The following is a 17,791-nucleotide window of genomic DNA, read 5'->3' on the forward strand; positions in this document are numbered from 1 at the left end:
TAAGCCTCCCCTGCTAACACAAGTGTTAATTAGCCTCCCACATAAAATCCTTGATCCAGTCACTATAGTGCTGTGTTCATTCCCCCCTTGAGTGGAAACAGAGTAGAAGCCAAGGACTGCTTGGACCACTGCTAGGACTCCAGTGGCCCTGTTCTCCCTTCCACCTTGCTTGGACATCTGTCCCCTTGTAACATTCTTCCTGGCCACAGCTTAGAACTCTCATGGGGCTCAAGTTCTTGGAGAACAAAGCCAATACAGGAGGAAGTCTAGAGTTGTTGCTTCTGGGCTCAAAGATAACTTATGACGATGCTCTGAAGTGATCTTCTTGTTCTTCTAGAATGCACTCCATCAGCCACCAAGACTTAGTATCATCAACAAGTGATACCCAGAAGTGAAGATTTCTGTGCCAATATTGGTGGAGACAGTGGCAGTGGTGGAGAAGGTGGTGGTGATGGGGGCAGTGAAGGAGATGAAGGTTTCTGCACTGGTAAAGCAGATGGCATTTATAGCGATCCTGAAGACAACACCAAGTTCTACCAGTGTGCAGGAGGCAGGACCTTCTACTTCCAGTGTAACCAAGGTCTGGTGTTTGACCAAACCTGCACATGTTGTAACTGGCCTTCAATTTAAAATGTTGGAAAAACTCTACTTTGCTTCTGATTTTCTCATGCTGCATGTCAAACTCCGTCTTCCAATACTCCATGTTGTGTATGTATTATATCAGTCTATCTGTCAATTTGGAGGCCCTACCTTACTAAAACAGCATTATGATTAGGTTTTACTCCATTAGAACCTAAAAAAACTATAAACACCTTGAACCAAATCCATATGTAAAATAAAGATGACACTCCATGTTTTATTTTTTATAATCATCTGTATTTTTTCTTACATACTTGTATATATAGCTCAGCATTTCAAGTGACCCTGAAGTTTAATAGAAGCTATTTTTGTTGTTGTTTTTGTTGTTGTTGTTGTTTTTAATTTTATTTTATTTTTAAACTTTACGATATTGTATTGGTTTTGCCAAATATTGAAATGAATCCGCCACAGGTATACATGTGTTATGGAAGTTAAAATTTTACTTTTTATCAAATCAGACTACTCTTTTGGAAAGGGGAGTTTCCTTCCCTGGCAAAAGCCTTGAGAGTGTGAACCAAACAACAGTGTGAAAAAATTCTCTCACTCTTGTCAACACCTCCAAAGAAGGGGCCCAAGACCCTGTGTCAGAAAAATAACAAATGCTAAATTACCACCTCTGAAAAAAGCTGCATTTATATGGATCCAAAGGAGAAAAGAAAGGGATGTGTGTGAGAGAGGTGAGAAAGGTTAATCTTGACTAATTTCAAGTCATAAAAATACTTTTAACATGATAATAAAAATCTTTAAATCATCAGATCAAATGGAGTAAATGTTTTTAGATTGAAGTATCTAGGATTATCTTAATATTTTAAGTTGATTTCCAGTGAACTCTCACTATTTTCTTCAGAGGATCCTGTCTCCTAAAGAATTAGGCCTCTCAGCATAATTCAGTAGGTTTCACCCTCCAGTGCCTCGTTCACCAGCTAACACTTACCATGGGCTGGCCTTGAAGAGTACAGCAGGTTATAGTTTTCTGAGGCACTAGCAGCATCTCACTCTTTGTTATCCAGACACATGAAGTCTTGCCATCAGGCTAAGTAGGGGACTACTCTGGTAGTCTGGTGATGAAGAATCTGCCTTGCAATGCAGGGCACACGGGTTCAGTCCCTGGTAGGGGAACTAAGATCCATGTGAGTACCTCACATGTTATCCTGTGAGTAACATGCTGTGAGTAACTAAGCCTGTGTGCCGCAACACTGAGCCTGCATACTCTGGAGCCCATGTGCCACAACTAGAGAGCCCAAGTTCCACAACTACTGAAGCCTACATTCTCTGGCGCCCACACGCTGCAACTACTGGGCCCACACGCCACAGTTAGAGCATCCATGCACCGCAAAGAAAGCTCCTGCATGACACAATGAAGACCCTCTGTGCCACAACAAGGACCCAACGCAGCCAGATAAGTAAATAAATAAGAAGGCTAAGTAGGCATAGAAGGACCTTCCCAATACAAGAAGCTAGACCACACTTAATGCCCATTCTGAAGAAACTATACTTGAGTTATTAAGGTTTGTGTTGGAAGTAAAAGGCCTGTCTTCCAGGCAATGTCTGGGCTTCCCAGGTGGCTCAGTGGTAAAGAATCCACCTACCAACATAGGAGATGCAGGTTCGATCCCTGGATGGGGAAGGTCACCTGGAGAAGGAAATGGCAACCCATTCCAGTATTCTTGCCTGGAAAATTCTATGGACAGAGGATCCCAGTGGGCTACAGTCCATGAGACTGCAAAGAGTGGGAGTGCAACTGAGCAAATGAACACACACAAGGCAATGTCTAGATGAGTACTTTGAACATGTCTCTCATGACTTTTGACCTTGGCACACCTAGAGCAACTTGTGAGGCTTTAGGGTATGACTCAAACTGGAAGACGGGAGCAGATCCAAACTACTAGCCTCCCTGGGAAGTCCTTCTCACATTGCAGTCCAGGGCCATGGAGCCAGTAGATGAGTCTACTCTGATGCCTGCTGCATCCCCAGTGCTTGCCACTCTGCCTGAGGCACGTTTGGAATTCAGTATGATGATGACCGATAGACTAAATAGATGATGAAATAGGAAAGGGGGAGGGGGGATTATTGGTTCTTTGAGTTTTACACGAACATGAGGAAGGCAATCAAATCAACAACCCACTCCAGTATTCTTTCCTGGAAAATCCCATGAACAGAGGAGCCTGGCTGGCTAGAGTCCACAGAGTCACAGAGTCAGACTCAACTCAGCACAGCACAGAGAAAGGCAGTCAAATCAGGACCTTCCCACTCCATGCTGGGAAACTTGGACACTTTGAAGCACTCCTGAAATATTTACTCTGCCTTTAAGTGTCCTCTGCATCCCCAAAGCCCCAAAACAAGGCCCAGCAAGCCATTCAAAGCCTTGGCATGTACAGAACAATAAATAGTCTCCTATCACCGGGGCTAGTGGTGTGGTGGGTTAGTTGCCAAGTCCTGTCTGACTCTTGCAACCCCATGGACTGTAGCCTTCCAGCTCCACTTTTCATGGGATTTCCCAGGCAATAATACTAGAGTGGGTTGCCATTTCCTTCTCCAGAGGAGAGGATCTCCCAACTCAGGGATTGAACCCATAACTCCTGCATCACAAGCAGATTCTTCACTGATGAGCCACCAGGGAAGCCCCGGGCTAGTGGTAGAAAACATAAAACTTGTGGCTGGGAATTAGAGGGCGAGGAATCACAAGTATAATATTTCAGTCAAGTGAAGCCACCCCACTGAACATTCAGTAGGAACTAGCCCTTCTACATGAATACACAACAAACCAGCACAGGGAGAAAGAGCCTTGTAAACTAGTGTTTACAGTGTCATGTAGTACTTATGAGGCCCTTGCCCCTCCCTGTGCCCCATGCTGGCAGACAGGAGGGTCAGAGCAATGCAGAAAGACAAGAGCACCTCTGGGCTCTGCATTGCTCTGTCCTGGAGGATCTGTGGTCAGGAGGCGCATGTGAAGGGAGTCGCAGCTTTTCAGTCATAGTACAGGCTTAGGTAGGCCAGACGGTTCCGATGCTTTCTAAAGTCTTTGTCTGTGGGCAGCTGCAATGAAAGAATATTATCTAGGTCAATATTCAAATGAGAACTGACTGCCTCTGGTCTTCCTGGCTCTGTGAAATAGGCATGTATGTTATACCTGTTGTGGCCTAGCTGAACCTCAACCCCATAGTAACCTAGCCTCACATTGCTCTGTACATCTACTCTTTGTCGTCTTACTCTGGAAATGTCATACTAGGAATTATTTTCTACTTGGGAAATTGTCAAGTATAGCTGGTAGGACTTCCCTGGTAGTAGAGTGGGTAAGAATCCACTTGCCAATGCAGAGGACATGGGTTCCATCCCTAGTCCAGTAAGATTCTACATGACATGAGCATCTAAGCGCATGCACCACAACTACTGAGCCCACACCCTAGAGCCCACAAGTCACAACTACTGAGCCCATGTGCTGCAACTACGGTAGCCTGTGTGTCTAGAGCTTGTGCTCTGCAACAAGAGAAGCCATTGCATTAAGAAGTCTGAGCACTGCAAGGAAGAGTAGCCCCTGCCTGCCGCAACTGAAGAAAGCCTGCCCATGCGCAGCAACGAAAACCTAGCACAATGAAAAATAAATAAATAATTAATTATTTTAAAATTATAGCTGGTAAACCTCTTGAAAAGAAAAATTTTATGTTTAATTCTTGAATGTTACCCATAGGCCCTAGCATAATGATGTTAATACATTTGGCATTTAATACATACTTGGAGAATTAATCCCAGGTTCCACGGGAGAATAAAGGGCACCTCTGGAATTATGATAGCTGATATGGACTGAGCATTTATTATGCTACAAGTATGGCACTAAATACTTTTCTACACTATCTCAATCTTTACAACTTTATCAGATAGAGTCTATTATTATATGCATTTTAACACTAAGCACACTGATGCTTAGAAAAGTAAGATTATTAGACAAAATCACACAGCAAGCAAATATGGAACTAGAATTTGAACCCAGGCAGTCTGTTCCTAAAATCCATATTCTTGGCAGAATGATCCACAGCCCTTGATGATCTAACACTAAGTGGTGTGATGGGAAACGCAGTGGCTTAGGAGTCATCAGATCTAGGCTCTATTTGAGCAACTTCAACAAGCCACTTAATCCATCTGAGCCTGTTTCTCCTTAGTCGCAGAGGATAATTATTTTGGACTAACCACAGAAGATTATTTGAAGACTAAATAAGAAAATGTGACTTCTGTTCCATCATACTCACCTTTAAAAATCTAGTGAAATTGGGTGACTCTCCAAAAAAATTCCCATATGTATATACACAAAATTGTGCAAGTAATTTTAGGGGAACAAGGACTTAACTGAAGCTTATTCACAGACTTCTGCTTAAGAATCACTGATACACATGGAAGTATTAGGTAAAGGACTCCAGAGAAGTCCAATCCTATTACCTCAGTTCTCAGGGTTCTTTTCTGTAAACATGGAACCTGAGCCCAGTCTGGAGATCCAAATTTCATTGGCCATCTGACTCTCTTGGGTGGCTTTATCTCTAGGTTGTATGTGGTAGGGCTAGAAAAAATACAGAACATCATATGTAATGAGTTAGCAATCATATATAACCTTCCACCCCTGATCTAGAGTCCTAACCCTTTGGGAAAAGGCAGTCAACTGATTCACACAGGATTCTTTTGCCTGTTAAAGTATTTCTGATTAAGTTTCAGTGTTCAAGGTATCTAGTCTTGACAAAGTAAAAACTCAACTCCAGTTTAAAATATTTCTGGAAGTTCAGTCTCCTTAGCTGAGAGATCAAAAGATCCCAGAAATGGTGGATGATAAAGTTAACACAGTGATGCATAAGTACTGCTCATGATGTAAAATTGAGGAGGAAAGAAAAATGCTAATTTAAAGTATCAACAAACTGGGGTCAGTAAAGTAGAACCATGTACAATTCCTTGACAATGGGATTATTTAATTATAGCCTTTGTTCATAACATTCTTTTGGTATAGACTCTTTGCTGTGGAAATATGTAGAGTGGACATAGGAATCAAGATTCAATATCTCTATTCCTTACTACAACCTTGAAAAAGTTACACTCACTCTCTGATCTTTGAAATTCTCACCAGTAAAAAAAAAAACCTTGACCCCATGCCCTACCATTCCACACATTCTCAACAGCTTCCTCAAGCACAGAGATGCCTCCCTTGGTCTACTGGCCTATGTAATATAGCCACCAGCACCCCACCTTCCCCACCCCATTCTCACTTCCTCTTTGCCCATGATACTGTAGCCACACTAGCCTTCTTTTTTTCTGCACACCAATTTCCTTCCCAACAACAGCCTTTGTACAAGTTCCTTCTGCCTGGGAAACTCTGGGCCTAGATTTTCACAGGGCCAGCTCATTCTTGTCATAATGATTTCAGACCAAGTGTCATTTCCCTAAAAGATCTATCTTGACACTCCTTGCCAAAGTATATAGATTTTAGTCCACCACTCTGTATTATATCATCATCTTGTTTGGTTTCATTCAGCATAATACCAGGTCACCTTACTTCCTATGTGTCTATGATAGCCCCAGCTAATGGCTACTGTCTTGGTATAATTATTAAAACCCCATTTCAAGTCTCAGAAGTGTCATGTGCTGACTAATAAATTATATAGTCACTCTCTTTATTACTATTGATATTTTCTTGTTTGTTTGCTTCTCATCTGTCTGGACTCTAGAATGTGAGCTCCAAGAAATCAGGAATCTTGCATGATGGGTTTAATGCAAAATCTTTGGAACCCACAAAACTGCTTGGCTTTTTATAAATATTTATTGAATGAACCACTATACTCTACCATTCTATAATTTCTAGAGATCTAGAAGGCAAGAGGTTGAATTTTTAAAGCTAGATGGTTTCTTATTTAGAGGGCATGGTTGGGATGAAACTGCTTTTTGTACTTCCTTTCCTATTGCTCTTTGTTGAAGTGCAGCAGAAAAAGGGGCACATACCCAGGATAATAAGAGTCCTTTGAGTATGTCCAAAAGCGAGGCAACAAGGCATTAAATGGAGCAAAATTTGGTTTGTGTGTTTGCTCTCGAACATTGACTGTCTGGTACATGCCTGGGTAAGGTGTCATATCCTGTTTCCAAGAAAAAGATCAATATGTTAGAGGGTGATATATACATGTAAAGCCTTTTAATTAGAAAAAAAAAACAAAGTTATCCTCTCCCTGTTCATGTATCAGCTATGGTTTAACTACCTCAATCTATAGAAATGGCCTACAGTAGGTAGAAAACCAAGATACGTGTATGGTTCAGCTACATAAAGGTGCCTAATGCTTAGGCTGTAGAAACAAACCTATGAGGGTAGAGAGCCATGGTAACTTATTACAGTTACTACCCCCACCATCCCACCATCCCACTCAGATTCTTTTGGAGCCAGTATCCCTCTCCCTGAGCTTAAGTGTCAAGAAAAAGTCTAACAAGAGATTAACAGAAGATAATTAAGACTTGAAATCCAGTTACACAAAAGAATGAAGAAGTTGGAATTGGTTTTTTAATTGATAAGATATTATACTATATATTACATATAATTATATGATGCATATAAACAAAGCTTCTAGTATTTTACAAGCAAGTGTCGCAGGGCTAAAACCTTGCTTTGGTATTATTTCTTCTTAGAATTATTTTCCACTCTCCCAGGACACTCACACACACATTTGCCATGTTAACATCCATGCTTTTAAGGTAGGTTTTTTAGTGGCTTTGCCCAAAAGACTTTTTTGTCTTGAATTTTGGGCATATTCTTTAGGTAGCCTCCAGCTATGCTCCCCAATGCAAATACATTCAGCAACATGGATCACAGTGAAATCTAAGCACATTCAGCCATGTCTAACCTTGCTAACTGGCTTAAACCTCGTGGCTGTTCTGGCACCAAGAGTGTATCCTTTTTTACTGGTCGGGATCTTGGAGAGGTTGTATGCCAAGCCATACTTCTTCAGGTGTTATGTAGAAAACAAACAAAGAAAAAAACACATATAGAGAACATTATAGTTATTAAAACTGTGAACTTAAAGTATTCCTGAATCTTCTCTGCCAAAGTTGCTCTTTCTTTCTTGATTCTTCTGAATCATGACCATAGAATTACATAAGTAACACAAACAGTTGCATTCCTACAAAGGAATGTGGCTAGATAGGTAGAGAGAATGCCATTTCTATACATTCCAGTGAATCCAGTTCTCTGGGTCCCACAGAGCTGAATCTGCTCTAATTCAACTATCAGTATGATCATACAATTTCATAAACTACCTATCAGCACAGCCACTGTCCAGGTTTGGACTAAGAGGAGATACTGAGTCACTGGTCTTTCTGACTGTGAATAGTGAAGGAACAATACTGGGAACTGCATGAGGCCCAGGCTTGCATTTGGTGGGGATGGCAAAGGGGAACAGTGGCCCTTTACTTTCTGATTGTAGAGGACCAGGGCACTTTCTCATGTTGGGACCCTGATGGTCACAAATCCCATAGGGCTTTTCTTTGGGAAAACTTGGGTTTCCTTAGATAATGGTCTGGGAACTGACACCCATCTAAGGGAAGGTGAATACTCACATCTTCTGCTATATAACATCCAGGCCCTCTGTTGGGGGCTCCGCTAATAGGGGGAAATTTGTTTCCCAACAAGCTTTGGGGATGGATGTGAGGAAAGATCTTCCTATTCTGACATGTTCCAAAGGAGTAGTTAAGCAGCGGCTCTGCAGGTAGAGAAAGAAGAGAAACTTCACATGAGGAAAGGCCCCTTGGTCTAAGTAACTAGCTTCAGGGCTAGTTGGGGGTGGGCCACAGGACAGAGCTCTTAAGGGCAGACCCTTAAGAAAATCCATGTAAAGGGTAGCTCAAATCTGTGTAAGGGGATGAACTGCATTTTCCCCTCCCTTTGCCCTTCTTTCCCAGCCTTCCTACTCTTCCTCCTGCCTCTACTGTAGACTCCCCTACTACAACCCTCCTCACCTGCTTTAATGAAGCACATCTCAGGAGCTCCACCAGGCCCCGGGTTTGTGTACTGCGTTGCCCAAGAAACAGAGGCGGGCCTGGCAGCCCCAGCCGCGGAGCTCCCAGAGAGGAGTGGCTCTGAGCTAGCCTACTCAGCAGTGGGGATTCCTGCAGAGCCCGCTTTGGGGCAGGAACTGTGCCTCTCAGGCCAGAACCCCAGGGGAGTGAGAACTCTGAAGCTAGCTGGGCAGGAGGTAGGGGGTTTGCTAGATCCAAGTTGTAGGCTGAAGAGCTTTGAAAGCTGGGCCACTGGAAATGCACTACTGAGGAAGGATGGACTCCTCCATGTGCAGGATGCCCTGAAATCCAGGCTGCCAGGACCAGGAATATAGAAAACACAGCCTCTGCAGTGATGATCTATGGAGGAGGGCTTCCTGGGCAGTGCCAGAAGAGGGGAGTTGGGAACCTAATGGAGCCTAGATAGTTCCGTATTAAGCCTGTTTTAGACCCATTTTTCCTTTTCTTCAAGGCGAAATTCCCATCAGGTTACCCCCTTATACCCTTAAGAGGGGCTCAAGCCTATAAAAGTTCTGGAATCCTTAAGCAGAACAGTAAGAGTACAATGGAATAAAAGAAGTGCTTAAATTTGGAGGCAGTTACTTAATGTTTAAGTCCCAGGTTCCTCAGACGCTTTACCATCTGAGCCACAAGGGAAGCCCTATCTCTAAATTAGGAACAGTAATTCCTTTTTATAGGGTTGTTGAGAGGGTTAAGATAACAGGATTAAAGAGAGTCATTGCCTAGTGCTTGGTAGGTCACAATAGGAGAGATTTTTACTACTGCAACAGTATCTAGCCAGCTTAGGAGTACTCCCACCCTAACCTAAGAAGAAATATCAGGGGGGATGATGACTTCTTTACCTTTGTCCTAGATATTAACCCTAACTTGTTCTCACTTGATTTTAGGATAACTTTCAGAGTTGGCAAGTGTGGCAGGCAACAGAAAGCACAGTGTGATAGTGTGATTGGTACATTCTGACTTTGGCTTCTAAGAATGATCTTGGGATCCACACATACCCAGGGTTAGCACTGTCTACAGGCGTGATTTTATAGCTCTAATGTAGGGTTCCAAGAGAAGTGATCCTGAGTCCTAGAGGATATTTTGGAAACTTAGAGAAGTCTTTTGGGCTTCCCAGGTGATACTAGTGGTAAAGACTCCGCCTGCCAATGCAGGAGACATAAGAGACATGGGTTCGATCCCTGGGTTGGGAAGATCCCCTGGAGGAGGGCATGGCAGCCCACTCCAGTATTCTTGCCTAGAGAATCCCATGGACAGAGGAGTCTGGTGGCCTACAGTCCATAGAGGTTGCAAAGAGTCGGACACGACTGAAATGACAGCACAGAAGCTTTTTCCTTGTTAAAAATTATTGAGGCGATGCTCCTGGTCAGTGGACCAGGAAGGCTGGATACCTGTAGCTCATTGTGCAATTGTACAGCGAATTGTGTCAAGTCCTATATAACAAACACTCCAGTGCTTTCCTGGCCTCTACGAAAAAAAAAATTATATTTGACATACATACAAAAAAGACAGTGTTTTGTTTTGTTTTGTTTTAAGAAGTAATGCAGAAAGCCGATAATATAGGAGAAAGTCTTAAGAGAAACAAAACTTAACTGGAATAATGATATGGTCTCAACATTATTGAACAATTTGCTTCAAGTCTCCTTTCTACTCAAAATATAATTGCAGTAACAATGATGGTAAACAAAATGTAAAGAGACATAGTATTAATTTGATTATTTTCACTGTCTTTAGGAATATTAATATTTTTAATACCCACAGTTTTTTTTGGAAATTAATGTTTACATTATTAGTAACATGAAACAGGTCTCACAAAGTACTTTGAAATTATGACAACATATTCTTCACTGGTAGGTTGGTTTGCTTCAGACTAATTCTCCAGTTGAGAAGAGATAGAAATACCAGATAAAACATACATATTTCAAGATATCAGAGATAGAGCAAAGAAAAAAGAAACTGAAGGGCCAAGACCCTGGAGAGAGGGCAGCCCAAAGTGGTGAGCCCAACAGTTGATGCTCTTGTTCCTTTTGAAGAACATTCACTAATCACAAATCTCACTGAGAAGCAGAGAATTTGAGCAGAACTTTGATCAGGCAGAGGACAGACTGGAAAACACCCTGGACTTTTAGTTAGGAGTCTAAAGAGATACAACTCAGCTACAAAAGTAAATAAATAGAGCAGCTGTCAAAAAAAAAAAATTCTGAAGTTCAGTTTTGTATCAACTCTAGTCCCCAGCTCCATTAAGATAATCTATTTCTACCCTTACTGCATACCCAAAAGTAAATCATCTTGTACAATAGCATTATTTGAGCCCCAAATAATTTGTATGATTTTTTAAGCAAAATGTTCAGCATTCAGTATAAAGCAACTTCTTGTACCAAAACAAAAAACAAAACACCTAAGTAGACATAAACCCAAAAGGAATCCAGAGATTGGAGTATCAAGAGTAGACTTTAACTGTACTTGGCTTCAGGTTTTACAAGAAGGCTGAAGACTGCAGCGTGAACATAGGAAACAAAAGAAAGCAAGGAAATTTGTGATGATGAAGTAGATTCTTGGCTTCTCAGGTAAGAGGCTAAAAGAAAAATATAGATTACACTCTAAAAACAAAGTCAATAAAGACTACAGTGTACTTAGGGAAAGAGACAATTTCCCCCATCAATCTTTATGTTTATGTTACTAATATAACACAAGAGTGTCCACATACATCCAGATTGATGCAAATTTATCAACTTTTCATTAAAGCCAATCCAGACATAGTACAAAGATAGACTGTATTTTATGTATATTTCCTGTATTACTAATTGTGTGATGGTAAAATTCAGAAGTTAAACAGAATTTCAGGTAGCTCTAAGGATTGTCAAGAATTATTGAATCTTTAAATGATGGATTTTTTGGACGATGATCATGTGTAAAGGAAACTTTGCAGGTGACTGCTTGGAACATAATAATAGACAAAATTTTATATGTAGCCACTTTTGATGAAGACTTTTTAAAGACTTTAGCAGGTCCTGTCATGTCCATTTCTAACTATGATGATAGCATCAAGGGATGCCTCATGCTTATGGAGACTGTTGTGGACTTATGAGTTAGTTATCTGCTTTCTTCATCTGACTATGTATGAGGCCATTGTATTAATAAGAATTACAATTCTAGGAAACCACCTCCTCTGTTGAATGGAGATGAGTAATTCAACATTTATATAATGTTTTAAATATATTTTTGTCTCATTTTAAAACATATTGGATTTAATGGTATTATATCAATTCAGCAAATGGTAAAAGTGATAATTGTATTTAAGAAACTAAATGAAAAGATGGAGGAATTTTAGAAACAGTAAGAAAAAAGCAAATAAAAACTGTAGAAATAACTGCCATCACCAAAAGTAAGAACTGAATACATGGGGAACAGAAGATTATAAAAGTTGAAAAAAAATTAATGAAATGAAAAATGAATCAGAAGAATGTATACAGACCGAAGCTTGAGGAGGCAAGGACAGAAAATACAGAGGCAGAGGAAAAAAAGTGAAAAGTTCTAACACACATGTATTTGAAGTTCCACAAGGAATGGAGAGAAAGAGAATGTGGCAGATGCTAGAGTTGAAGAGATAATGGCTGAGAATATTTCAGAACTGACGAAAAACATTAAACCAGAATTTAACAAATGCTATAGTCTACAGCAAGATAAATACAAAGAAAATTTCATTTGGTCATATCATAGTGAAACGTATGAAAAATAGAAAAATTTGAGATTGGCTAGATAGAAAAAGTAGGCTACTTTTAAAGAAGTAACAATAAGCCTGGAGGATGAATTCTTAAGAGAAACAAGAGAAACTAGAAAACAATGGAATAGTATCTTTAAGTGCTAAAGAAATAACAGTAAAAAGGATGGAATACATATTCCATATGAAGACTAACAAAAACAAAGTTAATGTATGTGTACCAAGGATATGAGGGACATAGAAAAACTGAGCAATTACTTCAGATTGAGGTATACTGATGAACACAGTGTAATACAACATTTAATCCTGGATAGGATCCTGGGTGAGATAGGAAAGATACATTGTTGGGACAACAAATTTGAATAGGGTGTGTGGATTTAAGAATAGTGTATCAATCTGATTTTCAAATTGAAAGAGCTGTTCTGATCGTGATTTATGAGAATCTCAGCGGGGGTAAACAGTAGAGTTTTTAGAGGTGATGGGGAATCATTGCAGAAAAAAAGAAGATATATATATGGAAAAAAATAGAAGCAAAATTTAACAAGTGAGGAATTTGGGTGAATGGGGCTGAGGGAATTCTTCGTACTGTTTTGAAGCTTTTTCTTTAGATTTGAAACTTTCAAAATAATAATTAAAAACATGTCTGTATAATTATGGGTGAGAAAGGAAGCCAAGATATGAGAGAAAATATAAGCAAGTGAAAGTGTTAGCCTCTCAGTTGTGTCTGACTCTTTGCAACCCCATGGACTCTAGCCCACCAGGTTACTGTCTATGGAATTCTCCAGGCAAGAATACCAAAGTGGGTTGCCAATCTGTAACGTACAATAAAATATCCACTACCCATATGTAACTACTGAGCACTTGAAATGTGGTTAGCCCAAATTGAGATGTATGTAAGTATAAAATGCACACTAGATTTTAAAAGCTTAGAATGAAAACAAAGTGTACAAACTATGATTTAAGTGTCATATTGGTTACATGTTGAAATGATAATAATTAGATATATTTGATTAAATAAACATATATTTAAGTTAACTTCATATTCTACTTTTTGCTCTTTTAAATGTAACTGTTAGAAAATTTAAACACATTGTTTGGGTTGTATTTCCATTGGATAATGCTGATCTCTATAAATAAAACACTTATAGATCAATAAGGAAAAACAACCTAATTTTTTTAAGTTGGTAAAATGCTTGAATGCACACTATAGACAAAAAGAATATCCAAATGACTAGTAAACATATTAAAAACTGCTCAATATCAACAGTCAAAAAGGAAATGCAAATTAAAACCACAATGACATACCCACCTGATGGCTAAAATTATCAAGATGGAGAAGAGTGCTAAGGACGTGAAATAGCTAAAAACCTTTAATACACTTTTAGCATAAGTGTAAATTGATATATTCACTTTTAAAAATAGATAGTATTTGCTGAAGCTGAACATAGACATCTCTATGATCCAATAATTTCTACTCCTTGGTATGTTTTCAGCAGAAACGCATATAGTTGTGTTCCAAAGACATTATAAGAACATTAAAAAACATTACCAATAATACTCCCCAAACTAGAACAACTGAATGTCCATTAACATTAGAATGGAAAAATATGTTGTGCTATACTCATGTAAATGAACACTATACAGGAATGAAAATGAATAAAATCCTGCACATTTAATAATGTAGATTAATCTTACAGAGTTGAATGAAATAATTCAGACATGAATATTTACACACTGCATGAGCAAATTTACATGATGTTCAAAAATGGGCAAAGCTAATGGAGAAGGAAATGGCAACCTACTCCAGTGTTCTTGCTTGGAGAATCCCATGGAAGGAGAAGCCTGGTAGGCTGCAGTCCATGGGGTTGCACAGAGTCGGACACGACTAAAGCGACTTAGCAGCATCAATCTATATGTTAGAAGTCAGGATGGGAGTAGCTTTGTAAAAGAGAGTGGAAGGAATAACTAAAAGGGAACTTGAGGAACACTTGGAGTGAAAGCAATGTTCCATTTCTTTTTTAATTGAGGTATCGTAGATTTATAATATTATATTGGTTTAATGTGTACAACATAGATTCAAAGTTTTAACAATTATACTCCATTTATAGTTATTATAAAATGTTGACTGTATTCCCTGTGCTGTATGACATATATTTGTATCTTATTTATTTTATACATAGTAATTTGTATCTCCCAATCCCCTACCCCTATTTTACCCAGCCTTACCCCGCCCCCTTCCCTCTCCCCACTAGTAACCACTGGTTTGTTCTCTGTATCTCAGTCATTCTTTTTTGTTATTTCATTATTTTACTTTATGTTTTAGATTCCACATCTAAGTGATGTCATACAGTATTTGTCTTCCTCTGACTTATTTCACTTAATATAATACCCCCTCATCTCCATCCATGTTGTTGCAAATAGCAACATTTTGTTATTTTTCATGGCTGCGTAGTATTGCTTCCATACCTTGGCTATTGTAAATAATGCTGCTACGAACAATGGGGTACATGTGTCTTTTCGAATTAGTGTTTTTGTTTTCTTTGACTGTATACCCAGAAGTGGACTTGCTGGATCATATGACAGCAAGTGACTAACCTAAAATTGGCATTTAACAAATATTAATGCCTCAACCTACCACCCCCATGCCAGGGCTATATCTAACTCCAAGGGTGCCTTTGTGCAAATTTTTTAATGGTGCCCTTTTATCTGGATGGGTATTACCCCTAGTCAAGGTTCATGACTTGTTGAGTGGAGCACTGACCCTGTCCCCACTGGGATCAAGGTTCCTACCCCATTGCTTTCCAATTAGACTCCAATACTGAAGGAATGAATTTTCATATATGTGCTAGAGTTCAAGAATATGATTACCATGATCGAAGTCCCAAAGGAATGGCTGGGTGATCTGTAGCATAATGTTGTTTTCCTTCAAGCTCCTGGATAGGACAGATGGCATGATCTTTGAAAATCTCCGAGAAGCTCTGGACCATAACTCTTCCCTATAGGGACTTTCAAAAACCCTGGCTCTCTCGTGTATTGACTCCATTAGTGACAAATTTTATAAGTGGACTTTAACCAAGACTTTGGACAGTGTAACTCAGACTGGCTGCTAAGCAACAGCCCCACCCTTGAAGTCACCTCTTCAAGTCATTGTGACAGAGCTTTCTACAAGGCAACATTATGGTGTAGAGGAAGCCAGAAAGGCCCAATTTTGAATATAAGCTCTGCCATTTATTATAACTTCATCATCTTGGACAAGTTTTCCCTCAATTTCTTTACCTGTAACACCAGGACAATATTCACCATGCAGGAGATAACCTATATAAAGTACCCAGTCCAGTGCTTGGCTTACTTAACTTGTTCACCATCTCCCTTCCTGCCCTCATTGATTTATTCATTCAATAGGTATGTACTAAACTCTTATAATATGCTCTAGGCATTGGGAATATAGCCATGATCAGAGGTTCACAGAGGTTAATCCTCATTGACCTTAATTCTAGCAGGGGAGGCAATAAAAATGATAAACACATAAAATGCATGTGATATCAGGTATTGATAGGAAAAACAGAGGAATCAGAGGGAAGAAGGGAAAAGGAAGTTTCATGGCCAGAAATGGTGAAAGGTAGCTTCGAGGAAAGGCCTACAGGAAGTGAGGTAGAAAGTCAAATGGAAATCTCAGGAAAGAATACTTCAGCTTGTGCAAAAGCCCTGAAGCAGTAACAAGCCTGGACTATTGGAGAAACAGCACAGATGTCAACATAGTTGACGTAGAGGGAATAAGAAGAATCAAAGGAGGTGAGATTAGAGTGGTCATGGGTGCTGGGTTCTGCCTGTCCTCTTCTTGCACATATTAGGTATACAGTACACATTAATTTGAATGACTAATTAATATGTAAATGTAGCACAAAAATAGGGGGCAAACCAATTTTTTAGGTTGCCATGATTTCTGCATTCTAGAAATGGTGACAGGATTAATCTTTGCAGGAAAATAATGGCATTAGTCTAGGAAACCACTTTGATCTAGCTGGTAGCCATTGTGTTGTTCAAAAATGCTTTTCCTCAAATTCAGCAGTATTTTTCATGCTCTTCATGAAAAAGGTCAGTTTTCATTCCAATCCTAAAGAAAAGCAATGCCACAAAATGTTCAAACTACCACACAATTGCACTCATCTCACACGCTGGCAAAGTAATTCTCAAAATTCTCCAAGCCAGGCTTCAATAGTATGTGAACTGTGAACTTCCAGATGTTCAAGCTGGATTTAGAAAAGGCAGAGGAACCAGAGATCAAATTGTCAACATTCGTTGGATCATCAAAAAAGCAAGAGAGTTCCAGAAGAACATCTACTTCTGCTTTATTGATTTCCCCAAAGCCTTTGACTGTGTAGATCACAACAAACTGTGGAAAATTCTTAAAAAGATGGGAATACCAGACCACCTTACCTGCCTCCTGAGAAATCTGTATGCAGGCCAAGAGGCAACAGTTAGAACCAGACATGGAGCAACAGACAAGTTCCAAATTGGGAAAGGAGTACGTCAAGGATGTATAATGTCACCTTGCTTATTTAACTTATATGCAGGGTGCATCATGCGAAATGCCAGGCTAGATGAAGCACAAACTGGAATCGAGATTTCTGGGAGAAATATCAATAACCTCAGATATGCAGATGACACCACCCTTATGGCAGAAAATGAAGAGAAATGAAAGAGCCTCTTGATGAAAGTGAAAGAGGAGAGTGAAAAAGCTGGCTTAAAACTCAACATTCAGAAAATGAAGATCATGGCAACCAGTCCCACCACTTCATGGAAAACAGATGGGGAAGTAACAGAAACAATGACAGGCCAAACTCACTGCAGATAGTGCCTGTAGCCATGAAATTAAAGATGCTTACTCCCTGGAACAAAAGCTATGAACAACCTAGACTGCACATTAAAAAGTAGAGACATTACTTTCCTGACAAAGGTCCATAGACCTATGGTTTTTCCGGTAGTCATGTATGGATATGAGAGTTAGAGTCTAAAGAAAGTTGAGCACTGAAGAATTGATGTTTTAGAACTGTGGTGTTGGAGAAGACTCTTGAGAGTCCCTTGGACTGCAAGGAGATCCAACCAGTCAATCCTAAAGGAAATCAGTCCTGAATATTCATTGGAAGGACTGATGCTGAAACTGAAACTCCAATACTCTAGCCACCTGATGTAAAGAGCTGACTCATTGGAAAAACCCCTGATGCTGGGAAGGATGGAAGGCAGGAGGAGAAGGGGATGACAGAGGATGAGACAGTTGGATGACATCACTGACTCAATGGACATGAGCTTGAGCAAGCTTGGGAAGTTGATGATGGATAAGGAAGCCTGTTGTGCTGCAATTCATGGGGTCACTAAGAGTCAGACACAACTGAGCAACTA

The 17,791-nt window shown here is 39.8% G+C and overlaps 1 protein-coding gene across 1 annotated transcript; it reads right to left on the bottom strand.

Moving 5' to 3' along the window:
* Positions 1-1,012: 1,012 nt before the first annotated feature.
* Positions 1,013-8,651, bottom strand: PIFO (primary cilia formation). Its single transcript, XM_006069480.4, has 6 exons — positions 8,611-8,651; positions 8,212-8,354; positions 7,500-7,598; positions 6,613-6,743; positions 5,071-5,188; positions 1,013-3,675 (listed from the first exon to the last, which is right to left on the bottom strand). The coding sequence occupies exons 1-6, from the start codon at positions 8,627-8,629 to the stop codon at positions 3,607-3,609; spliced, it is 579 nt and encodes a 192-aa protein (XP_006069542.4). The 5' UTR covers positions 8,630-8,651; the 3' UTR covers positions 1,013-3,606.
* Positions 8,652-17,791: the final 9,140 nt, after the last annotated feature.

This window comes from Bubalus bubalis, chromosome 6 (assembly GCF_019923935.1).
Source record: "Bubalus bubalis isolate 160015118507 breed Murrah chromosome 6, NDDB_SH_1, whole genome shotgun sequence".
NCBI classification, from domain to species: Eukaryota; Metazoa; Chordata; class Mammalia; order Artiodactyla; family Bovidae; genus Bubalus; species Bubalus bubalis.

What these genes read in the sequence shown, in the direction of transcription:
- PIFO (XM_006069480.4), bottom strand. An exon ending in GATGTTATATAGCAGAAGAT is followed by an intron (nt 7,599 to 8,211) that starts GTGAGTATTCAC and finishes TAACACCTGAAG; the next exon opens with AAGTATGGCTTGGCATACAA. An exon ending in AAGGACTCTTATTATCCTGG is followed by an intron (nt 5,189 to 6,612) that starts GTATGTGCCCCT and finishes TATTTTTTCTAG; the next exon opens with CCCTACCACATACAACCTAG.